Below are 25132 nucleotides of genomic sequence, written 5' to 3'. Positions count from 1 at the left end.
CGAGTAAGCGTACGAGTGTAAGATCTTGTCGAGTGGCAAGGTTTTAGTTACTGTTGGAGAAACGGTAACCGATTACTAGTGTTAACCGAAAATACATGGTTATTGTGATAATCGCTGGAAATTTAGTTAAAATTCGTACAAAATTTATTTACTAAAATTTAAAATTTAGAAAAAAAATATCAGATTCTACTTTCATTAACCGGTTGAATCGGACCAGCTACCGAGAGATTTTATTTATTTATCGAGCGGTTTTTTCGAAATTTTTGCATTATCGGTAACAGCTCGGTTTTGTCAGTAACCGCTCGGTTTTCTCGATTTATAAGCAGTTTTCTCGATTTTCAGTGAAGTTCAACAAAAAATACCCAAAAAGTGGTTTAATCTTGTAAAATCAATAACTAATTCATTTAAGCTTCAAATCAAGTGAAACAAATTTTGTTGGTTTCCTTATAACATGATCTACATGATAGAAGTATTTATACTCATAAAATGTTGAAAATTTTCTGTGAAAAAATATATTTGTTAAATCAAGTTAAATACATAGTTTACTCTTTGCTAATAAAAAATAATGAAACTAATTTTGTTAGTCTTCTTACATGATCATGTCTTTTAAAAATACATAAACCCATGAATTAATTATTGTAAGATGCAGGATTGTGTAAATATGTTGCAACTAGATTAATTCATAACTGAACCATCACATCTCTAAAATTAGTGAATTCACTTTTATTAGTTTATTTATACTATGCTTTATGTAGGAAAAATAATAGTAGACATGAAAAAGTTAATTACAATGTTATTTCTTAACATATTCACTTTATGTATGTGAACTTTGTAAAAATTATGGAGAAATTAATAAAACTCTAAATGAAGTGAAATCAGTTTTAAAGATCCTCTTAAGATACGTCCTACACAAGAAAAATATGTGTTTGCATGTTAAGCTTTTCCTTAATATGAGTTAATAACCGAACCACACGCTTCAACTTTTTTCATTTTTTTCATACTTCCTCCCTATATAATATGATGCAAACGACATTATTTTTGAAAATTGTTTTCACAGAAGGTCTTAGATCTTTCTCTATTTGTTAAGGAGTTTTTGATTTTCTTTTTTCAAATTTTTTGAATTCAAATTCGTTTATCGTTCGGTTTCTAAAATCGGACCGGAGCGGTAAGCTCGGTAAACTCGAATTTCGACCGGTTACCGTCGATAAATTGAACCCTGGTTGGAGGCTTCTGCTAGTTGTTACGCGTCGCCGATAAGTCCGAGAATGTCCTCCAATCAACGTGCCACTTTAGAGTACTAGCTAGTACGCTGTAATAAAAATATAAATATTAGACGCGGTAACATCAAATATAAACTTAAGGTATGAAAATGTAGAAATGTTATGGAAGCACCGTCCAACGAATACATCAGGAGATTATTGTGATTTGATTTTAAATGGGATCTGAAAAAGAAGTAGAAGATTATCCGCTAATTTTCCTTCTAATTTATTTATTTTCATTAGTAAAATTGGTCTCATATATGTAGCCAATAACAAGATAGAAAGGCCAAAGGATAAAGGTGGATGGCAAAAGTGGGTAAATTATTCAAATTTTATAGGTTTTTATTAGATGGGAGGAGAGTACCGGAAGAGGTGGTGCGGAAAATAACTCGTATTTTATATAGTAGAGATTCAACAATCCTTGAGACAGATTGGAGAGTAGGGTTTTTACGTCTTGCAAATGTTGGGTAGTACCGAAAATAAATTGGCCTTTGTTACCTTATCGGCCCAATGAGCCAAAAATCATATATGCAGTTAGCGTTTGGTGATTCTCACGATGTTCATAATCATCTCGAACGTATACTGGTGTGGGATGTCTTTATGGATTTGACTCTTCTTATCGTGCCCCGTTATCACTGTTACTTATATCAGGGTTCTTATGGCCATGACTAACCATCACCGGGTCCTCCGACTAACCAACAAAGAGTGTACTAACACTATAATCTTGTTTGTCTTCTTTGTCTATAGATGCGTTGAACTTCAAGAAGTAAAGTTCATCCTTGGGAATCAGTGCTCTATATTGGTGACTATTCGGTGCTAAAGACCACAGGAATTGAGGTCGCGGTCGTAGTCGTGTTTTCCGATCCGTTAGACATATGATCACGTGGGTAATCATCTTGATCTCAGTAGTGGTGGTGCGCTCAGATGGCTGTACCTCGGTGACTTTGCTGTATCGTTGCATGTCTACGACCTCCCGAACTCGACGTTGGAGAGAAGGTTGGATTGGGTTTTTTTTTTTGCTTCTCGGTAGCAAGCACGACACTAGGCATATTGTTCTCTTTAGCTCTAGAAATTAATTTGCATAAACACATTCACAAATTCACATTTGCGAACGAGCAGTGGCCCGAGTGGTCAGCTAGCTCAAGTAGCATTCGTGAAGCTGAGTCCGGTGGGGATTCGATCCCCCATTCCGCTCTTACCCTGGGCCTCCAATAAAGACCATACAGATAGAGTTGCACTGTTTAAAAAAAAGCCTCCAAGTTCCACCATGATCTGTGCTGGTTCATCTAGGACTTCCCCATCAGATATATTGCATCACACATATAATATCTCTCCCTTCAATCTGATAGCGTAGGGTGTGTTTCGTAGCAAGAAACGTTTCGAATTCTAACCAGAATCAGTGGAATCACTGTCGCACGGTGATTTGGCAAGTGATTTGAATTCAAAACGGAAGAAACGATTCTCTTTTTTACAACACGAGGGAGAACGGCGAAATGTGGGTTCTCCTATTTCTAAATCACTTTATTCTTATTTGACATTCTATCTCAAGAATCAAAATTCATCCAACTAGCCAAACGATTGTACAAAGTGATTATGATTCATCAGAGAAATATTTTTAAAGAGAAATCAGAACCGAAACATTTTTAAAAGAATACAGAACTCTACCAACAATTGTGACTCCACTCTTCTATCTTTCACTTTGTTTCAAGACAGTGGTTGCATTGCTAAGAAAGGTGGAGGGAAAAGAAATTAGATTGTCAGATTGCCTTGCGGCTTCCAAGCGCGAGGAGCCATACAATTAGGAATGTTCTCCGCAATGCACAAGCTCGGGAGGGTGAGGACAAACACAATTGGGAGAGGAGAAGGGTCATCCAAAGACTCTTAAGCCGTTAGAAAATACGATGAATCATCAAATCAATCTAGATTGTTAGATGAAATTAACGTTGCTGGTAACTGCACCAACAGCAAATCGATCTAGGCGACAAATGCTGTTGGTAGCTGCACCAAATCTGAGTTTCGAGTCTTTGATCAGAACGGGATAAAACCAAGGGATAAATCCCGATAATTACTGCTCGGAGGTCGGATCGGAGTAGATCACAAACCAACGATAGATTCGACAGGTGGCCGGTCCCGAAAATATCCACCCTGATCCAACCCGACCCGCTCTGCACCGACACGTGGGCCCGGAGATCCACCAACCCGACACTGTCCCACTGCCAGTGGGTCCCCCCAACCCAGCTGGAACCGATAATAATTTTAAATCCAAAAACCACCAGGGTTAAGATAAGATTAACGGCTAAACACGAATCGAAATCCTTTTTGTTTAGCTATCGGATTAACGATTAATTATCGGATTAATGATTAATAATCATCTAATCCCCTTCGGCCAAGTCGTCGAGTCTCCCTTTATAAACCCTCCCTCCTCCTCCTCGGCATCGCATCACCACCATCACCTCTGCTCTTGCTCTCCTCGTCGTCGAGGATTAGGATTCGTTTCGCGTAGCTAGATCCTCGCGGAGTAGCAATGGCGCCTCTCGGAGAAGGAGCTGCCGCAGCGGCCGCGTCGGCGAGCCTGGTGGTGTCGTTCGGCGAGATGCTGATCGACTTCGTGCCGGACGTGGCCGGCCTCTCGCTGGCCGAGTCCGGCGGCTTCGTCAAGGCCCCCGGCGGCGCGCCCGCCAACGTCGCCTGCGCCATCTCCAAGCTCGGCGGCTCGTCCGCCTTCCTCGGCAAGGTACTGCACCGATCCCATATCATCCGCCTTCCTCGGCGCGTTCTGTTCTACCAGTAGTTCAACAGCACCGTACAGATCTGTCGTGCTCGTGCTCGTGCTCGCGTCCTAGATCCATCTATGCTTCGTTCGGTAGGCTTAACAGATGCGGCGGATCTGGTGGATCTGGATGCGATCGTGCTCCGGCCGGCGGATCCGCGAGATCTGATCACGGCTGGCCGCCGGCGTTGACCGACGCGTCGTGTCACGTCACGATTGCAGTGCCAGTTTGCGACGACGTGGTGTACGTTTGTTTCTCGTCGATGCTATTCATGGGTAGCAAAATCTTTGCAGCTGTGGCGCCGTATCATTCGTTTCACGCTACCATTGTTGGGACAGACGAGCTGAGCTGTTCCGCGTGACCTCACGCTTTTTTTTTTTGGTTGCCTCCGCCTTGTTTTATTAGCCGTATCATCTGCTCCAATTCTAACGTATATAATAAAACCTGCCGGATTTTTGTATCTAGTTTAGATTTTAATCGCCCTGGTAATCTAAGATTTTTAAGCGTTAAAGGTCGTTTTGACACTGACCTCACGGAGCAGAGCAACAAAAACTTTTCTGCCACTCGTGTCTTCTATATATAACATCACACTCACGGGTGCATTGAGGTCATTGACCTATGGGATCAAGATTTGTCATTCGGTGCCTCTGGGTCCCGGCTGACTCGGATCTGACAGCGTCTCGTCGGTTAGTGGCGGTTGCAGGCCGGTCACCGCTGGGCGGGCTGTCATAAAAATCCTTTCTTTTCCTCACTGCAAAATCATTTGATTGGATGCATTGGCAATCTAATTGACTTGCATTGGTAATCTTGTGATGCTCTCTGCTCATGGTTGGTGGTGGTGGTGCATGGATGCTTTGTGGTGCAGTTCGGCGACGACGAGTTCGGGCACATGCTCGTGGACATCCTCAAGCAGAACGGCGTCAACTCGGAGGGCTGCCTCTACGACCAGCACGCGCGCACGGCGCTGGCCTTCGTCACGCTCAAGCGCAACGGCGAGCGCGAGTTCATGTTCTACCGCAACCCCAGCGCGGACATGCTGCTCACGGAGGCGGAGCTCAACCTGGACCTCATCCGCCGCGCCAAGATCTTCCACTACGGCTCCATCTCGCTCATCGCCGAGCCCTGCCGCTCCGCGCACCTCGCCGCTATGCGCGCCGCCAAGGACGCGGGCATCCTCTGCTCCTACGACCCCAACGTGCGCCTCCCGCTCTGGCCCTCGGAGGAGGCCGCGCGCTCGGGCATCCTCAGCATCTGGAAGGAGGCCGACTTCATCAAGGTCAGCGACGACGAGGTGGCCTTCCTCACGCAGGGAGATGCCAACGACGAGAAGAACGTGCTCTCGCTCTGGTTCGACGGGCTCAAGCTCCTCATCGTCACCGACGGCGACAAGGGATGCAGATACTTCACCAAGGTTAAAAACAATCTTTTTTCCTCCTTTTTTTACTTGCTTGCCATCTGATCATCGATCTTGTTAATTCACGTGCTGCTGCCTCGTCTTGTTTGCGTGCAGGACTTCAAGGGGAGCGTGCCCGGCTACAAGGTGAACACCATTGACACCACCGGCGCCGGTGACGCCTTCGTCGGCTCCCTCCTCGTCAATGTCGCCAAGGACGACTCCCTCTTCCACGTAAGAATTCTTACTAAGCAACTAACTCTTCCTCCTCAGACCGCATTCACATCATCGATTCGTCACTGTGTACGTTTTGCTAGCAATGCAACTAACCCCGTTGTTCTTGTCATTGTCAGAACGAGGAGAAGCTGCGCGAGGTGCTCAAGTTCTCCAACGCCTGCGGCGCCATCTGCACCACCCAGAAGGGCGCCATCCCGGCGCTGCCCACCATCGCCGCCGCGCAGGAGCTCGTCAGCAAGGGCAACTAGACGATGCCGCCGCCGCCTCGCTGCCTTCGTCGCCCCTCGTCGTCGTACTTAAATTGATTAGGAGATCCTTTAGCTGCTTCTTTTAGATGGTGTGCTCGTCTGGGTTAATTTTAGCTCGTGGTTTGGTGGTGTGGTGTGAGAGAACATGGTTTTGGCCCGGGGCTCTAATAAAAAAGTTGGCATGCGTGGTGGCATTTTATTTTAGCTTAATTTACATGGTGCATGTGTTATTGAGAAGGCTGCTGTAATGCCGTGCCTTCGTCGAAATTTGTCTTCCAAATGAATGTGCTCAGATGGAAAATTTTGTGTTATCTGTTGCCTCACGCATGAGGCGAATGTGCAATATCTTCAGTTTCATTCCGCTCTTGTTTCGTTATCTGCCAGACTTTATAAATACCAGCTAACTGCTCGTACGTTGGATATGGTAGCATGTCCACTTATGAAAACACCATCAAACGAATAAGTTAACACCATCAAACGAATAAGTTAGATGTGGTAACATCAAGTGTAAAATATATGCAAAATAATGAGGTTAGAGGACGAGAGCAGATGGCAAAATTAGTTTATTTTTAAAGTCCTCACTGTGATATTTTTAACTTATTCCACTCTCGTGTCCACTAGTTTGATTAGCTTCGCTAGATCTAGCGAAACCTAGAGAGGGGTTAGATTTAGAAGGGCAGGAATTGGACCTGATATGGAACAGTTCAGACCTGACTTAGAATCTGCAAACTCACCTTAAAACCACTTCAACTGAGAGTCAGCAGCATATCACAACGTAAATACTTTAGAGTTTGCCTGTTCTAAATGTTTCTATCGAAATCGACAATGTGTTCGAAAGGAAAATTGCAGCAGGCTTCAAAACCCAAGTGCAGTATGTTGGACTGCAGCTCTGAAATGATAATAGGATTGTACTACCTCCGTTTAGAAATAGTAAACATATTTTTTTTACTCGGTCTCGAAGTTAGATTTTAACAAAAATTCTCACAAAATATATTATTTATAGTTGCAAATCCTATATAGTGTAAAATCATTTTGAATCGTAAATCTAATTGTATAATTTTTATATTATAGACAATTGTATAATTTTTATATTATAGATATTCTTATAATTTGATTAAATGTTAATCAAAGTACACAAAGTTTAACTTTTCAAAAATAAATATGCCCACTATTTTTGAACGGATGGAGTACTTAATAAAAATTTGAGCATAATAGCAAAAATTTCTACTCCAAACATTATGTATACAAAATATTACTCTTTTTTTAGACGCTGAGATGTTTACGCCGCACTGCCGATGATAAAGAACCCTTATCTGCTACGACCATTGTTTTCGATTTAGATGGGCAGGCGTTTCCGCTCCGACGCAACGTCACGTACATAATCCCAGCCAAAGACTAGTTTCTACATTGCATATAATCTCCCTTAGTTAAAAGAAATACTCATTGCTCTTGGCCAATGATTCTGAATTCCCAGGTGCTAACTTGATTCAATGGAAGGCACAGTCTCCATTCTGTTCAAGAACGATTGTGGATCCCTAGTCGAAAGTGGAACAAATTCCGTCTAACATAAGCATGAAGCCACCAGAAATCTAGACAGATCAAGCTGGAAGGTAATGTGGAGATCCACGCACCTGCACACATTGCGAGAAGCTACCAGTTAACCCAGATCCCAGAACGATACCGGAAAAAGCGAATCAGCAATATGCAGTGGTAGATGTTTGAAACATAGATACAACATGGTTCTGCATGTGCTAATTCTTGAAGTTTGCAGCTGAGAGAAGAATAGAAGATACAGGACAGCAAGATCTTCTATTATACTTTTCTTTACGGCCTAAAGCAGGCACACCAGCAAAGTACTGAAACACATTCAGCATCACTACGAAAATTAACTGCTAATCCTAGAAACAAGTGGGAGAAAAATCAGCTGAGAACTTTAATCACAAATGTACAATGGTTTCACGAAAGAAATAAAGGGAAATTGGTTCAACAAGTACCAAGGCAATAATTGTAGCGTTCGATCAGCATCATCTGTAAAGATACCAAAGAACTAACCTGCCTATCAACATCACTTCTTAAGTAATAGATTTCTGAACTCCTCATTTGACTTCAACTCTCCTGCGCCACCATCTGATTTCTCATCCCTTTGGGTCCATCCAAGAGGTTTAACCACGGCTCGTGGTGCAGCGAAGGTGTTTTTCCCTGTGATTTCCATGTCACCTTTGGGTATTTCCTTGTCTGGTCTACTGGATCCTGGTGCGCTTGCACCATCATCACCACTCTGAGACAATTTATCTGGAGAAAGGAAAATATCACAAAATTCAGATAGGTCAGAATCTGAAGCTATGTAGATGTAGCCCATAACATCACAGGGATAATAAATATGCAAAAGTGGTGCAGGTCACTACTTTCAGCCTTATGCACATCTACTAGAAAAAAGAAAAAAAGCACAGGTGCAGTCTGATCTTGAAATTTTGCATGGTTGAAAAATATCACCTCCCCTACATATGGTATATTTTTGAGAATTTTTCACAACTTCAACATATGTTTTATGGAGTAGTTTCCAAGGTTCCACCGAATTAGTGGTTTCCACCCAATATTTTCCCTATTACTTTTAGTGCAAAACAGCAAAAGATCAGGCATGCCGTCCGGAAAGGAGCAGGTGCTGGTCTCCTGGAGCAATCTGCAGTTCTAAAGTTCTTATTCCTTATTGGAATACAAAGCAACTGTGGGCTTTAGGTTGATCCGTTTATGCAATTTTGAAATATGAAAACAGTCAAACACTAAAGGTCTTCAGTTGGGCAAAGAACATACCCTGGCCTTTGGAGGAAGGGCCTGCTTCACGGCTCTTCTTACTCTTGCTTGGATCTGAACGAGCGATACTCACTTTCTTTCCGAGCAACTTCTGCCTGTTTTTCTTAATGGCAGCCTCAAGATGCTCATTGTCTGAAAAGTCCACATAGGCCAACCCCTGCAAAAATATTCAGGAAAAACAAATCAACGAAAAAGTAATCCTAATGCTCTAATAATTCTCTTAAAATGCCAAGACTAATATTTTCTGAACGTAAAAATAATAGCAATGAGCGTAATGCGGAAAGCAACAGGATGATAGCACTGTGTTGCACTTTAATTCGCAAATGTGTAAAGCATGAGAAGGACTATTTGAAGAAAAAAAATCCTTCCTAACACTCTAATAGCCTGACACATTTGGAAAATACAACGCCAAGATGGTGGACATAAAAACTTACTAGAGTCACTAATTTCCTGGAGCATATATATACTTATTGGCAAACTCACTTTGCAGTTTGCACCAAGGAACTACTGGAACATCTAGTGTGTTTCTCAGCTAGCCACAGCCCCAAGTCTTTGCCATAATCGGCAGGCTAGGGGTGCCACTTGGGCGAGTCCCCGCATGCTAGGTGGGTGCCTGGGCAGGCTGGACCTCCAGATTGTGGAGGATCACGGTGCTGGGAGAAGGATTGAAGCAGTTTTCGGGCAGAGTGGGAGGTGTAAGATATATTCAGATCTGTACTCTGAGAAACCATGTGTACATCTTCAACCTAACATTGTAGTGTCAGCCTATGAAATTCAAACTACCAGAACATCTAGTGAACTAATCCGGGAGCAAGCATATTCTACTAGTGCCTTATTTCAGAGTGTAAAGATGATTTGTATGGAATTCAACAAATAAGCAATACATATCACATTTATGGGATGCTTGAGGCAAAAATTAAGAATAAGTGTAACTATGAACACATACCCTTGACTTTTTGGTGATTTTGTCCTTCAGCAACCTTATTGCTGTCACGCCACCAATGTCAGAAAAGAAATGTCGGAGGTGCTCTTCATTTGCCTGTAGAGAGAAGGTAATGGGTTAGTTTAGTGAATTCAGGAGCTAAGTGCATCTAAGAAATGGTAAATGGCATACCTTCAAATCTATATTTGACACAAATACCGTGCACTTGTCATTGTAGAAGTATGGCTTTGGTTCATTTGAACTTGTATTCCTTGTTCGGCTCTCACCGTCCACTTTCATTTCCAGAGATGCCTCAACCTTCTCCCTGCTAACCTCTCCAACTTCTACAGCCCCACTATTTCCGCTTTGTGCCTTTGGTCCTTGGTCATCCGATGACATGGTGCTTTTAGGTGGATTCTCTTTCCTTTTCTTAGCAGGGGGCTGCTGTTTACTGGTCATTTTACTTGGTTTTCTTTTCTGAGAGGAATCATTTGCATTAGAAGTATCATTGGGGACAGAGTAAGCCTCAACTTTAGCCTCCTGTTGAGCCTTGAACATCAAAAGCTCCTTTAACCGAGGGATGACCTGGTCAAATTGGAGGATAATTAGTTCAACAACTACAGTTGACATGATAACCCACGCTATCACCAAACTCATACAGTTTAGTTAGACACTTTAAACATGTTGAATATGGTAAGTGCTAACCCTTGCAAAAAATAATAACAAACACAAGGGGCTACCATCTGATGATTGCACAGAAGATTGACATGCATGCAAAACTAAAAGATGTCAAAAGCTTTAGTGTGTAATCACAAAAAGGTACCAGGAATCTTCAGAAACTTGTGGTGTCCTCATGATTATGAATGAATAATCAGTATAGCAGATCTTATTACTTGCTCCTTTTGGATCGAGTGCACCAAAACAAGTGATTCATGCGTAGATGCCCAATTGAAGGAGCATTCACTTGCATACACAATATTATATAATGTTGAAGGAACATGCATGGTGTGTCAAGCCAGTTCAATTTTTTGTTCACCAGGCAAAAAAATTCAGTTTATGGAACAAAAAAATGCTGTACTTTTTAATGATTATAACCACCACCCTCTCGCTGTCCCATACGCCAAGATTGTCAAAATAGCCTGATTCAAGTTGAAGTAAACTTGTGGAGTGTAGAGCTAAACAACCAACCTGATAACTCCACATCATCAAGATAGTGTTAAGCAAGTGCAACTTTATTTAAGAAAACTAGAAAGACATTTTTAGACCACTGTAGCTAATGTGGCTTCGATTCAGTCTAAGAAAAATGATAAAAGCACCAAAGACAAAGACAAATGCTCAGGTGAAACAGAAGAACATTCGGCAGCATACCTTTTTTAGAGCAAGGTCATAATCATCTAAGGTGCCATGCACCCTTTCAAATCTTATCCACGCATGACATATGTCCTAGTAAGTTGCAGATCATAACATTGAAAATTAAATTGTCAGTATTCTTTAGATTTGTCATGTTAAAACACTAATAATGGTGTACATAAAGGAGATGAGGCAATTAACTAATTGAGCTGCTATTTCCAGGACCGCGGTGCATATGCAGCTACAACAGTACATCAGTAACTACATACCAGAGGAAGTGTCGAGAGAAATAAGTTATTCAACTATTCATCAGTAATCATTATGTTGAGCAACCAAAGAAAACTATCAACTTAAGGCCGATGCCATGATGTTCATCTTTGGTGGAGAATTCGAGTGGCTAAAATGTTAACACTTTCTTAAGATGTGAACAAAAGGAAAGTAGACCCAAGCCTGTCAACGTGAAAAAAGAATATAAGTACACTAGACTGACCCAATTTGTATGTTGGATTCTTACCTTAACAAATCTCGAAGAATTCTCATAACATACCACTTCTAGACAGGTACCATACTCCTAAATTCAATACGAATACTAGTTCCTCGTTCTTTAACAGAAAAATGACATTTTTCTTTAACAATTTATTGCCATTGTTTCAGATTATTGTTAGTCTTGCCAGTTTCTATCCTTCGAGTCTAATTCTACTTTTCATTTCATTACATATTCGGCTTGATATGGTTTCAGATCAAGAACATCTCATTTCATGGCATCCCATTATTATATAGCATAATAGCTCATGCAGTATACACAAGAGTTCATTTCAGGCCATGATAGCGGGAAGAAAGAGATATTCTCCTAGTTGTTCGAGAAGAGCTTACCTCTGATCCAGACCCAGCGAATTTTTTGCTATAACAGCGCTTATAAAGTGATCTCGCCTCATGTATATGCCCCATTTCTATCTCCATTGAAATGTAGTGCTGCCAGACTTCCAGAAAAGACCCACTGGAAAAACAATAACAGATTTAAGGGTGCAAGGTAGGAGAACAATATATGAATTTGCACAAAGAAAAAAGTACACCTTTTTTTGAGAATGTTTTCCCAAACTCTACGAGCTGCAGTTAGATCTTTGCCAAGATTACGCTCTAATGTGGCCCAATACGCGTGAAAGAGCAACAACTCGTCAATTCCCAGTTGAGGTGAGAGAAATTCAGCAGCATCCTGATATTCTATCTCATAATTAATTTTAGTAAAAAAAATGCATGTGAACAGTGAGTCAGTGAGCTGATAGAGAGAATATACCATGAATGTCTGCCTAATCAGTTGGAAATCCAATCCATCTGAAATCCTCCGTCTTAAACTATCAACTCGAGTAAGATAAACGTCGAGATACTGCAACAGTGCGGCCATCCAAATAAAAGATAAATGAGAGTTAACAAGCAATGGGCATTGGGTAGAACAAATTCTTAAAAATAAATATGGTTGGGATAAAATAAGCAGATATCATGCTCACCTCTTTTATGGTTGGGAACGAACATTGTACTGCCTGTTCAAATACCTGAAAACATGTACAAGTACATATATATTGATAGCTCCCAATGTACATAAAAAGAAACAGATGATAAGACAAATAACAGCCTTCCCAAACTACTAAAAGTAAGGCAAACAATAAAAGAAATGCAGTGCACACATTAGACATTTCATGGTATACAGTTGTGTAAGAATGTGCTCTGTTGGCTGCTTACCAGGATGTTTTAGGATATTTTGCAGTTAGTAGATAGTTGTATAGTAAGATAATTATATCAGTAACATTATGCCATCCGCCAGCTTATAACAGGACTCAGTACATAACAGTAGCAGATATCTACAGGTGGATAATAAATACCCAAACATTTAACAGTATTTGGTTCCTATTGCAGCATGTGCCACCATGCGGTGGAGTTAACTGTTAAGAAGGCGAATAAGAACTAGGAAATGCTAGTCAAACACAACAATGACGAAAGCTTGTAGGTAGTTCCCTTGGTGTTATTTTGAAAACATGTGTGGTATTAGCAGCCAAGCAACCTCAATGAATATCTTTACTTAAAAGGGTATTAAGTTTTACTACCTACTACCTAAATGATCTTCTGTGGATTGATTTTTATATGCTTGTGCATGATCTTCTTTGGAGGTATTCTGCACATAACTGTGTTCATATGGCTTATCATACGGATATCTATGACATAACAATTGGTTAAAAGGTATACATCTAGATTTAAGGACAACTATGTGAATGATGAATATATCTGCTGGAGAGATTACGACTTGTAATTGTTTATTCAAGATCCATTGCAATGCACGAGCACCCGACTAGTAGAATTACAATAACCTCAATTATTAAACCATGGTGCCAGAACATTAAACTTTGCTGTCTACTTTGCATACAGATATAATACTTGATTATCTAAAATGTAAAATCTCCAGCTAGGTAGCAACAGAGCGAACCAAGGAACTTACATGCCGCAGCTCCTCTTCAGAAGCACGAATACGCTCCAAAGACAGCAGATAACGGACCCATAGATCACCAACCCATGTACAGTTTCGTGTGGCTCTGTGATAAACACTTCTAAGAATGGAAGGCACCTGCCAAAGAAAAAGCATGTCTTGATATTTAAAAGAAGAAAAAAAATATCATCATGATGGGATCTACATGTATTTCCATAAAAGTTTCTAAAAGGACCTTCAGGGTTCCATCCAGGTAACTTGTGTATCCCATCCATATATCACTTGAAACAGGAAGCGCTGAAACAGCTCGTTCATAAAGAACTTGAACACGAGCAGGGCCACCGAAAGACTCCTCAAATTTGATGTATGTCTGTTTTATCCCCAAAAAAAGCAACATTGAGTTTACTAAGAACAAGATTTTGGCAAGTAAAAGGTAATGAATATGTGTGGATAGCACTGTTAAAATGAAAAAAGCCACACAAAACATAAACCGAGTGGGCAGACAGGATAAAACTGGCAGAACACAGAAACTGAAACTTAAAAGACAGATAACAGAAGAATGAAATGTTTTTGCTGCAGGATCATCAAATGGAATTGTATTTCTATAACTATAAGCAAAACAAAGCAGAAGGGGGGGGGGGGGAGTTGGGTCAAAAAAAGAAAAAAGAAGAGAAGAATTCAAATAAAGAGATTTTTCAACAAAGATGTAACTGTTCCCCCAAATTTGAACCAGGAGATCTGCTCAGAGCCTCAGATAGACCTGATTTAAAAAATATTATAAATCCTGATACAATAATAGGATGAATTGTAAACAAGATTCAAGTTAAGCATTGACAAAACATAAACAATGTTCACCATACCAGAAACTCCTGCAGTTTGTCAGCTTCGGAAGCACATACATTGCTTAGTTGATCCTCATATTTCTTTCTTTCATTGTACATATCATTGGCCTTTTTGTAAGCATTTACGACGTTTGAGGGAACACCATCAAAATCAGAACCTGGATCGTTTGCATTGCCTTGCTCGGCTTCCCAGCTCTTATACTCAACAAGTGTTGATTCCATATCAGCCAAAGGAACAGATAATTGGCGGTGGAAGAGCGTGCGTATGCGCTGAACCTGCTTTGCCTTTTCCTCATCATTGCCTTCAGCAATGGTGATCAAAATGGCCATCTCGTATTCTCTATAAGCTGACCATAGTTTGCTGCCCTCAGTTACATGCAGCCCCCCAGCAGTAATAGCACGCTCAAACAAATCTCTCATCTTGGAGAGGCCAGATGGTGAACACTGAGACACTGACGGATCATGCTCTTCAATATAATCAAGGTAATCCCGCCATAACTTAATGGACTGCAATGTCATGATCACCAGAATAAGTTAACACTCCGCACGCTCAACGGTTTAAACCCAAGATTATAATAACAATTAAACATACCAGATACTCTTGCACCCCACGCTCATAGAGTTTTTCAATATCACCAAAAGATTTGGCGCTGTAACAAGATAGGTCAGGATAAGCAAACCACAAAACGAAACTCATTTTTTTCGCAACATTGAAGCACATAATTTTCACATTTTAGTGCAGATAAGACGATTACTTCAGGAAAGCAATTAAAGAGCAAAGAATAGCGAACCTCATGCTCAATGAGATCTCATCCTTCGCCCACTCCTGCCACATCTTTGGGGTAAGCGGGAAGTGCTTGTTCATCTCTTCCCTTGCCACACGAAGCTTCTCAATGTTTCCTGACTTCCTCAAGCATTGGATATACTGCAACAACCAATCCAATACATTCATCAACAGTAAGGTAATCATATGAGGAGCATATCAATCGACCTTGCCCACTCCGTCTAAGGCAACTGAAGAACAGCTACTAAGGGTTTGTTTGTTTTAGCTCTAGATTGTGAAAATCAGCTTATAGATTGTGGATTGTAAAAAGCTGGATTGTGAAAATTGGATTGTACAATCTGCATAAACTAGTGAAAGGTGGATTGTTAGATTGTTATAATCTAGGAGCTGGATTATACAATTCAACTTTTACAATCTAGGATCATCCTCATGCCATTGGGGTTGGGCACGCTGGCGAGGGAGGCTATTTCGACGACAATCACAACCCCAAACGCCATCTTGCAGCCACCGCCCCCACAGTGCTGCCTGCCTGCCGCTGCCGCCGCCCACACACGGTCACTAACGGTCAAAAATCAGAAGAACGGGGATGAGAAGAAAGAAAGAGGAAAAAGATGAGCCGGGGAGGAGATGAACTCACCGTTGGCAGGTGGTGGAGGGCGTCGCCGCCGGCGCTGCGGGCGTGGTGGTGATGGGCAAGAGGGAGGCGTGGGAGATACAGCTGGGAGTGAGAGATGCGGCTAGGAGATGCAATGTCATTAGGTTATGCGGCTAGGAGATGTGATTGGGCTAGTGTATTCTAAATGTATCCCACAAGTATCCAGGAAGTATCCGAATTTTCAATATTTATTTTTATTCCCTCGGCTGATACGTATCCACCGAGTATCCGGCACGTATCGGTATCGGATACGATATCCGATACAGATACGTGGACATTTGGAAGTATCGGTATTTCGGAGATCTCAATTACCCCACGACTTAGCTAATAATCAAGTGAAAATCCACATTGTATTTCTAAAATAGAGCTCACTCGCACCAAAATCAGCATCCTAATGGGTCAAAACTAGCCTAACAAAAAGGATCGAATGCGTAAGAGCACACACTAATTCGAACCCTAGTGTAGCTACCATCACAATGCTCGAACCAACAGTCCAACACTAGTGACTAAACCCACCAAAACCCTAGCGCGCCATGGCATCGGGAAGGAGAGGGCGCGAGGGAGACCTGCACGTGGGTCTCATAGTCGAGAGGCTGCTCCTGGAGGGTTTGCTCTAGGGCCTGGATGCGGAGCTCGTCCGCGCCGGCCGCCCCGTCGTCGTCGGAGTCCAACGAGTCCGAGTCGGAGTCCGAGGACGGGGCGGCGGGCACCTCCACGTCGTCCCCTCCCCCGACAACCGGCGCCGCCGCCTCCGGCACCTCCTCTTCCATCGGCGTCGCCATGTCTCTCTCTCCCTGTGTGCGCGCGTCTATGTCTGTCTGATGAGTCTTCAGGCTCTAGTGGAGGTCGATGCGGACTTACTGTTGCGTAGAAAAACGGTTCTTTTTTATTTCACGACGACGTAAAATCAATTTATAATATATATATAATTTAATTTTTATAATATTTATTTTTATAAAATTATATTGTTGGAATATTTTTATAATGATATATAAAATAATTATATTGTCACGTAAAAAATATATTGTTGGATTTCTCAAAAAAATATAAATAATTTAATCTTTATAATATTATTTTTATAAACGGGTAAAGGTCAACGTATCTATCAAAGACATGTCAATATCCAAAACATCTACATTTATAAACGGAGGCGGTAGCTTTTATGGACATGTCTGAGCTGCTCTTTTTTTAAGAAAAAACATTGCATTATTTTCGAAACACTTAGATATTTCGCTCAATGTGGTTTTCATGCCCTTAAATAATGTTTTGGTTTGGGTATTTTTGCTGATTTGCCTAATCAAATTCATTGGCCGATACTTCGTAGATCATCTATGAAGAATTGGACTGCACCATTGTTATTGACACATTGGCAGCTATTGCATGATCGAAGTTATTACAAACCCGTGATAAAAGAGAAGTGACAAGAGAGGATGCAATGATGTAGGGAATGCTTAGATCCAAGTTTCTAAAGATGTCATCATACATGATTATTACTGATAATACATATACACTGCTAAAAAAAAAATATTGCTGATTTATGTAATGAACCAGGCAGTAATACACACTATCATTTCCGATTCTTAAACTTATTTTACCAATTTATATACTTATTTTGGTGAGAGCGAGAGCGATCAAGTATAAATATTTAAAGACGCTTAGGAGAAGTCGAGCAGGCAGACACAGAAATTTATATGGTATTTTGGGATAGCACTGCCGGTTCGTAAATAAAACCGATAGCGATAGCTATTACCATTGTCAGTTATTAAGAGATATGTCTTTTGATAAACTAATATCACTACCGATTCGTAATAAGAACCGGTATTGATAATTAATTATTTACAATTCTTACTAGCTTGATTTTTTATTCGTGACTTGAGCTTATAAACCGATAATGATATATTATCACTATCAATTATTACTGAATCGGCAGTCCAACAGGGTAAGAATGACTTTTTTTTATAGTGATAGTGGCTATGTCTATAATTTCGTAAGAGTGGTAAGTTATGGATTTAAAATTCTCTACATCGTCGTAGCCTATGGGAATTGAACTTTTCCTTATAAAGTTTTCGCGTCTAAGAGACAGTAAATACTCAATCTATTTAAGAGTATAACGTGTATTTTATTTTAAAAAAGTCATTAAAAATAAACTTTGATTGTTAATTTTTTTAAAATATATTGTCAATTGCTATTAAATCAACATTATATTATAAATAATTTGAAATATAAATCTATTGAAACAAAATTTATATACTAAATATACAAATAATTTGAATAACTGTCAATGAAAACTTATAATTTTTGACTTTCTAAAAGTAAAATACTTCTTACGTAGTTGAATGAAGGAGGCAGTAGTTAGTATGTAGAATTGCGAACCGAGCTTAGCGTTCGAGGATTTTAGGCGAACGCGGTGCGCGCGTGCAGGTGGCGTGCGTGAGTTTGTACTAAAAAAATAGTACGTAGAATTTATGCCCCCGCTAATTAGATATTAATCGATTTATTTCCTTTTTTAACAAAAATGTCCTGAGTAATTTATCCGCCATTGACGATTCTTGAGATGGAGTCAAATCCACTAATCCAGGGACCTAAGCGCAAAACCACCACCCGCCTCCTCTCTTCTTCTTCTCTTCTTCTCTTCTCTTCTTCTTCCCATTCCACCGCTCCCCCACCAAACGAAGCCTCCTAGCGCACGCCACAATTTTTCTGAATCAAATCGCGCCTCCCCCCTTCCTCCCCGTAGCGAGCTCGAGGCGAGGGAGATGTCCCCAGCGGCGTCGAAGCGGCAGGCGGACCTGCTGAAGCAGGAGGGCAACGCCTTCTTCCAGAAGGAACGCATCAGCGCCGCCATCGACGCCTACACCGGGGTAAGGGTAACACCAGCCCCCGCCGGATTTTCTGCCTAATTCGCGTGCTACGCTTTCCGTTTAATCAAGTTGTTAGGAGTCGCCCCCCCCCCCCCCCCCCTGTTCAATCGATGCGCTGTGGAGTGAGTTATCGGTGAGGTCTAGTGCATTCTGCAGAGGGCTGCAGTGATTTTGGTGCGTCGCGCTGATGAATTCTCTGAAGTTTTACTGTATTCTCTCAACTGCTTCCAGAGTACAACTAAGTAGTAACCGGGGCTTGGTAATTTGATTTGTGGTGTTGGGCTGTTGGCATTGCTGGTCAGGATGGTTCGTGGCTCCTGTGTCGAGTTGTCTCACATTTATCTCAAAATAATAGTTGTCTCACATTGAAGACAATTTTCTGTTGATGTAGCTTGTTTGTGGGCAGCTGGGTGGTGTGATTACTGATTATGCATATTTCTGCCACAGCGCATCTGGACTCTGGAGTAGTTCCTTTGTTTTTAAGGGAGATGCCTGCTACCCAGTTAAGAATTGCTTCACTACAATGCAAGTTGAAGAGCATCTTAACTTTTAATGTATTGTGAGGCTAGCCAATGCTAATGCACTGCTGTTTGTAATTTGCTACACATTTAGTGCTAGGCAGGGAAAGGGGTTGCTGGGAGAGGGGAGGGGTTGATGGAGAGAGGACAGAGAAATTTACCAATCTTATAGCAGGGTGTAGAAGCATCAGAAGCCTCTAGAATTGTTATGCTTGTGAACCCTACAGAATTATTAAACATTAACTTTAGATTAAGGGACATGACATCGAATGAGTTGGTTTTAGCCATTCAGCTAAGACTATATCTTACCTCTAGCTACCTGTATAGCCCCTCTTGTTTGGCGATTTTAAAATTGATGGCAATTGTAGTAAAAACACGTACTTAGTTGAATCTGTGTTCCTGGTAAACAATATGATAGTAAAAACGATGGCAGTTGTAGTTAAAAAAAAAACCTGTATAGCACTATAGCTCACACCTCCTTTGCTAACTTCAGTGTCTATTTTGGTTGACAGGCCATAACTCTCTGCCCCAATGTTGCAGTATATTGGACGAACCGAGCACTTTGCTATAAGAAGCGGAAGTCCGTAAAACTGCTACTCCCTTTTGATTGTTGCATTTTATTGATCAATTTGATGCATTTTCCAGTGTTTTCATTATACTGTGTTCCTATTGAGTTTGGCAGTGAGTGGACTAAGGTTGAGGAAGATTGTAGAACGGCCATCCAGCTTGAAAATCACTCTGTTAAGGTGAGTGGGAGTGTTGATATCTCTTTAGTTATTCTTTATGCATATTTTGTTCGAAGCTGACGATGTGCATGGACCATATTACCGAGAAATGTAATGTGCATTTTAGGGACAAGGTTTTCTTGTAAAGAAATTAAATTCCATTTTCCATCACATTTTTTTGTTGACCAAATATGAACTTATCTGGTATGTTTTATGTCAGTAATTCACCTGCTGCGCACATCGACATGCTAGTTGATTTAGGCTTCATTTGGTATTGCTGCGATCGTCTGCTTTTGAAAGAGGGGGGAGGCAAGAACATAAGAAATCAACTCAAAATCACATCAGAGAAGAACATAAAAAAATGGAGGCACATGATGCATCGATTTTTCATTTGTATTTCACTTGTTAGGATTTATTTACAGACACTCCTAAGCGCACTCCAAGCCTAGGGATAACTGAAAAAACCTCTATTTTAGAGCTGAAATGAAATTATTTTCATAGAGTTGGTAAGATTCTAGTTACTAACTGGATTCTTTGGCTTATCACTATGTGAAACTGCCCTTTATGTCACATGAACAAGCTGAGGTTGCCTGTTGTTGGGTTCAAATGGAAGGTGCACTTGAGAGCAGGTTGTGCTATGAAATTGCTCCTGTTGGCCATTATTAACTCAATTGTTGAGCTTGTTTTTGTTTGCCTCATGCAGCTTGAATTGGATTTTCCATAGGTATGATTTGACAATAGGTAGAAAGTCCTTTGTCGTTTGTTATTGGTTTTATGTTAAAGTGGTTGTGAAAATGGTGGCTAATATTCTCACGTCAGCAAAATGATCTAGAATTGCCCTCCAATGATGTATTCTTTAAGATATGTTTGATGTATTCTTTAAGATATGCTTCAAACGTGTATAGGGATTGTTTCAAGATTCTTTGACATCCTTCTTCAAGGGAGTATGTTTGATATGTTTGTAATTAGGTCCTGGTATTCAATGTTCTGTAGTCAAGGTAAGGAACTGAATATAAGTCAAAACACTATAGAATCTGTTTGTTACTTGTTTGCTAAATTTGATCCTTCTGAACTCACTGTGGGTAAATGGGTGTGGCCACTTTGAAATTGAACTTCAACTCACTGTTCGAATTGAGATGGCACTGCATTGCAACATAGGTGTTCTTTTGTTTTCTGGATGTGGATGAGCAAAACATAATTTTTATCCTATCCTACAATGTCAATAGTCTTAATACCTTGTCTGTACTGATGATAACTTATTTACTACGGTGTCAGGCACATTACATGCTCGGTCTTGCACTTGTCAACAGGCAAAAATTGTCTGAAGGAATAAAGGCTCTGGAGAAGGTTCTCTCTCTCTCATGTGTGCGCGCTATAGTATTACTTTGCTAGTTTGCTGCAATTAATAAAGTTGAAGCTACTTTTTACCAGCCATCAATATTAAGCTGACCACTTCCAAAACTTCATTTACTGACTTCCCAAAGTACCCACTTGAACTGTGTGTAAATAAAATAATGTTCTCATTGTGGGGTGATGGTCCAACTGTGCCTTAAGCTGGCCTTTGTTCCTGCTCCATCTTGTCACATACAGTATACGATGTACAGACACAGGATTGCCAACAAGCATAACACACCATATTAACAAAATGGCATCCAGATGCCCTGTCCTTGTTTCCTCTCTATTTTGTAAAATCAAAACTCTGATCTTAATCATAATTAAGAATAGTTGAATTGTCAATGAGTAATTGAGTACAATAACAACAAAACAGGAAAAAGTACAATTTCAAGCTCCGCTTTTAATGTAGCTCTCTCTTCTGATGATGGTATTGTTCCAGTTAGGAATCAAATTTCTGCTTATGCCATTTTTACTGCTGAATAAAACTTTGCAAAACTAGTCCTTGGAGCTTGGAAGAGGTGCACATCCTGCAAGTTACATGGTTGAGGCAATCTGGCAACAGCTTTCTAAAGCAAAATACATCGAATGGGAAAGCTTATCTAGAGAGCGAGCTACTCAGTTGCGTAAGCTGAAGTACGTAAAATGTTTCCTTGCATTGCTCAATTAGTATCACTAGAGTATACTATAGTCCCCTAATACATCTGTTTGTCTTTTTTAGGGTAGCATGTAAAGAAGCTATTTGTAACTATAACAGCCTTGGTAATCCAGCTGCAGATGCACCTGAAGAACAGCTAAATGAGCTCGAGGAAGTTTTCAAGAAAGCTGCAAAGACTGATACTCCAACAGAAGTATTACACTCCCTTAGACGGTGTTTTCTTTCATTGTCTTGATTGGTTTATTCAGGCAAATTATTTTATTTGCAGGTTCCTGACCATCTCTGTTGCAAAATTACACTTGATATCTTCAGAGACCCTGTGATCACCCCAAGTGGAATTACTTATGAGAGGGCTGCACTTTTTGGCCATCTTCATATGGTAACTGACACAGTGTCAACAATGTCTTGTTATGTACTTGTGTTTTGCATACCAAACTTACGGGACTTCCAAATTCATAGGTGGGCAAGTTTGACCCCGTGACTCGTGAAGCGCTTGAACCACACCAACTGGTTCCAAACCTTGCCATCAAGGAAGCTGTAGATTCATTTTTGAGTGAACATGGATGGGCTTACAAGATAAGATGATCGCTTTACATATGGGGTTGGATGTAAAATTAGCAATACAGATTTTGGTTAGCTGTTGTTCTGGCTTGACATTGGAATGGCTGTGTACAGATCCCCCTTCTCCAGTTAATCTGTCTGTACATATGGGTTGCTTGTTGCTTGTTGCCATAACAGTTGCCAACAAAACACAAAAGAAGTAAAGTCAAATGTCTTTATTTCCAACTGTTGGTTCTTAGTGGAATTATCAGAACTCTAGGGATTTTTAAAAGTCTAGAATGGCTCGTCCGCTAAGAGTCATTTGCTAAAGGTACTTCTTGCGATTTGGGTTCCCAAGCAATGCCAACTGCAAGCAAATACATGTGTTAATTTTCTTTATCAATACCATAGTGACCCATAAATCTGCAAGCGTGTTTAGACTTCAGACTACAGCATCAGGGCCATGCAGCAGTTGCCTACTTTAGAAGCTGGATAAAACAGCTGACTCATACCTTGGCTGCCTTGTTTGAAATTCCATTTTTTGTGGTACTTTAGTATATTTTACTCTGTTTATCCTTTAGTTTAATTCAGTTACAAACCTTTTGACTTGTAAGTTGTAAGGCTCCTTTTGAGCTGTACAAGTTAAACCAGCAAGGGAATTCGTAAGCTGGATTGCCTTTTGGCTTTCTGAGTCTCTGAACCTTTTGATGGGGATGCATAATCCATCACAATAGAAAGACCATGTTCTGCAAGGCGTACCGAAATAGCAAGGTTTCTTGGCCACAACATACTGCGAAAGAATAGAACCCACAGGTTCGTCTTCAACGCCGGGTTGCCGATGACCGATGCAACTAGAACCAATCACCATTCACCAGCCGTCGAAACAGCCTCCATAATCTATATAAGTCAAGCCCACATGACATGAGACCGTCTCTACTTTGTTCACTCCTTAAGCAACAGCTCCGTTGTTCCGGAAAGCTTTGGTCCAATTGAAAATTTACATATATGATTAGTGTTGAAAGTAAATTTCGTCCACTACTTTAAGATCCACATTAAGAATATTTAGCCATCTAAACGGTGATACAGGAGGAGGTGTCTGGAACGCCACTGCATAATTTTTTTCCGTCCCCTGATAGTCAACTAAACTTGACAAAACTACATCCCTATAACTATAGCTATAACAAAGAGGTTTCATACTTTGCTGTTGCACCATGGGGAGCATGGACTATGACAACTCCAAGAAACCCAGAGATCAGCAGCACAGGAGCAGCAAGTCCAGGGCCCTGGTCCTCATCCTCCTCGTCCTGACCAACGCCACCTCCGTCTTCCTCTTCTCAGGAATTATTCGATATAAGTAATTATTTAAATCACATTTAACTTCACATGATCTACATAAAAAATAGCAAAAATATAGAATACGACATAAATCTAGTAAATTTTACTAGCATGGACTCGCAATGGTTGAACCATTCATTAGATGCGCTCATAACTTCAGAATCTAGCAGGTGCCTTGCAAGAATAAAATGTATGAATTCAGATGTTAGTCACAAAAAATACATATAACAAACAAGATAACATAAGGAATCAAGCATACACAGTTACAGAACAACGTATCAATACAATACTCATCCCTCAATGCTCATCACAGATGACTAGATGTCTAGAACTCTAGGTTAGATAATCAATACTGCACTACGTCGATTGTGATTTGGGGGCAACTTACCATTCTGACGTCGGTGGGGGAGGATGGGACATTGGGCGCAGGGGATCGGGCGGCATCGGGCAGCGCGGTGTCTGAGCTCCTCTCCATCACCGTTGGGCAATCGGTGGCCCAACGCCGCGCCAACATCACATGTTCGGGGCTCGGGCGGACAGAATCACGACCTCATGGGAGAACAGTGTCGTGGACGTGGGACGCCAAACAAGCTCAGCCACTTGGGGACCAAGCTGTTAGTGCGTCAGGCGGGCCGACCGCCAGCGGGCCGCGGATGGGTGCCGGCATACCATGCTGTGCCATCGTCACCACCCGCTAACTGTTGTCCTGCTCGGTCTCGGGAGCACGCTACAGCTGCATGTAGGGATGGCAACAAGTCGGTCGGGTACGGGCGAAGCAAATCCGTAATCGACCCGCCACCCGAATCGTCTAACCTAACCTGCGCCCGTGAAGAGTGACAAACAAATTTCCATGTACTAGCCCATGCCTGTCGGGTATTCGAAACCCGTCGGGTTGCTCGCGGGTACCAATTAGATCATGTTCTACAACAGTGGTGGCTGGCTGGGGGATGGGCGCGGGCAAGTGGCGACGGTGAGGCGTGGGCGAGCGGCGGCGGCCGGCTGGGGGAGAGGCACGGGCGGGCGATAGCAGCGAGGCGTGGGTAAGCTGAGACGGCGGGCGCAGGCAGGCAATGACAGTGGGCGCAAGCGGGCGGTGACAGCGGGAGCAGGCGAGCTGCTGGGGGAGGGGCACCCCCGCATTGAGGGGATGCAGATGGGGTGGCCGGGTGGGGGTGGGGTCGCTGGGATGGGGTGGGAGTGGGCTGGGCTAGGGTTAGCAATGGACAGTAGATTGGTTGGACCAACATTACATATCGAGTATATCTGTGGGTAGACTTTAAAACACGTAATCGACCCAATGCTTAGTGAGTATTCGACCTACGGTGCCTTGTGAGCAAGAAATCAAATTCATACCC

At 41.6% G+C, this 25132-nt stretch overlaps 3 protein-coding genes across 3 annotated transcripts; 2 read left to right on the top strand and 1 right to left on the bottom strand.

Moving 5' to 3' along the window:
• The first annotated feature begins 3683 nt into the window (after window positions 1–3683).
• Window positions 3684–6118, top strand: LOC133895601 (fructokinase-2). The gene is made up of 4 exons (XM_062336031.1): window positions 3684–3993; window positions 4896–5441; window positions 5541–5657; window positions 5777–6118. The coding sequence occupies exons 1-4, from the start codon at window positions 3784–3786 to the stop codon at window positions 5906–5908; spliced, it is 1005 nt and encodes a 334-aa protein (XP_062192015.1). The 5' UTR covers window positions 3684–3783; the 3' UTR covers window positions 5909–6118.
• Window positions 6119–7109: 991 nt separating this feature from the next.
• On the bottom strand, window positions 7110–16605 carry LOC133895447 (uncharacterized). The gene is made up of 16 exons (XM_062335762.1): window positions 16315–16605; window positions 15101–15234; window positions 14902–14959; window positions 14328–14816; window positions 13703–13837; window positions 13480–13605; window positions 12497–12541; window positions 12286–12375; window positions 12065–12204; window positions 11865–11988; window positions 11010–11084; window positions 9834–10226; window positions 9666–9758; window positions 8720–8876; window positions 7961–8200; window positions 7110–7539 (listed from the first exon to the last, which is right to left on the bottom strand). The coding sequence occupies exons 1-15, from the start codon at window positions 16528–16530 to the stop codon at window positions 7974–7976; spliced, it is 2502 nt and encodes an 833-aa protein (XP_062191746.1). The 5' UTR covers window positions 16531–16605; the 3' UTR covers window positions 7110–7539; window positions 7961–7973.
• Window positions 16606–18348: 1743 nt separating this feature from the next.
• Window positions 18349–22844, top strand: LOC133895813 (E3 ubiquitin-protein ligase CHIP-like). The gene is made up of 8 exons (XM_062336330.1): window positions 18349–18609; window positions 19640–19707; window positions 19810–19873; window positions 21128–21199; window positions 21747–21880; window positions 21966–22095; window positions 22171–22281; window positions 22362–22844. The coding sequence occupies exons 1-8, from the start codon at window positions 18505–18507 to the stop codon at window positions 22485–22487; spliced, it is 810 nt and encodes a 269-aa protein (XP_062192314.1). The 5' UTR covers window positions 18349–18504; the 3' UTR covers window positions 22488–22844.
• Window positions 22845–25132: the final 2288 nt, after the last annotated feature.

This window comes from Phragmites australis, chromosome 16 (assembly GCF_958298935.1).
Source record: "Phragmites australis chromosome 16, lpPhrAust1.1, whole genome shotgun sequence".
Classification (NCBI taxonomy): domain Eukaryota; kingdom Viridiplantae; phylum Streptophyta; class Magnoliopsida; order Poales; family Poaceae; genus Phragmites; species Phragmites australis.
This window is presented reverse-complemented; position numbering and strand designations above follow the sequence as displayed.

Bases quoted from the DNA above. Each gene is read 5' to 3' on its own strand.
- LOC133895601 (XM_062336031.1), top strand. From the start codon at position 3,784: ATGGCGCCTCTCGGAGAAGGAGCTGCCGCAGCGGCCGCGTCGGCGAGC. The intron at 3,994-4,895 runs GTACTGCACCGA...TTTGTGGTGCAG, and splicing joins CGTCCGCCTTCCTCGGCAAG to TTCGGCGACGACGAGTTCGG. The intron at 5,442-5,540 runs GTTAAAAACAAT...GTTTGCGTGCAG, and splicing joins GATGCAGATACTTCACCAAG to GACTTCAAGGGGAGCGTGCC.
- LOC133895447 (XM_062335762.1), bottom strand. From the start codon at position 16,530: ATGGCGACGCCGATGGAAGAGGAGGTGCCGGAGGCGGCGGCGCCGGTT. The intron at 11,085-11,864 runs GTAAGCTCTTCT...GCAACTTACTAG, and splicing joins TCGCTGGGTCTGGATCAGAG to GACATATGTCATGCGTGGAT. The intron at 8,877-9,665 runs GTATGTGTTCAT...ATATTTTTGCAG, and splicing joins AAATCACCAAAAAGTCAAGG to GGGTTGGCCTATGTGGACTT.
- LOC133895813 (XM_062336330.1), top strand. From the start codon at position 18,505: ATGTCCCCAGCGGCGTCGAAGCGGCAGGCGGACCTGCTGAAGCAGGAG. The intron at 21,200-21,746 runs GTTCTCTCTCTC...TTGCAAAACTAG, and splicing joins GAATAAAGGCTCTGGAGAAG to TCCTTGGAGCTTGGAAGAGG. The intron at 21,881-21,965 runs GTACGTAAAATG...TGTCTTTTTTAG, and splicing joins ACTCAGTTGCGTAAGCTGAA to GGTAGCATGTAAAGAAGCTA.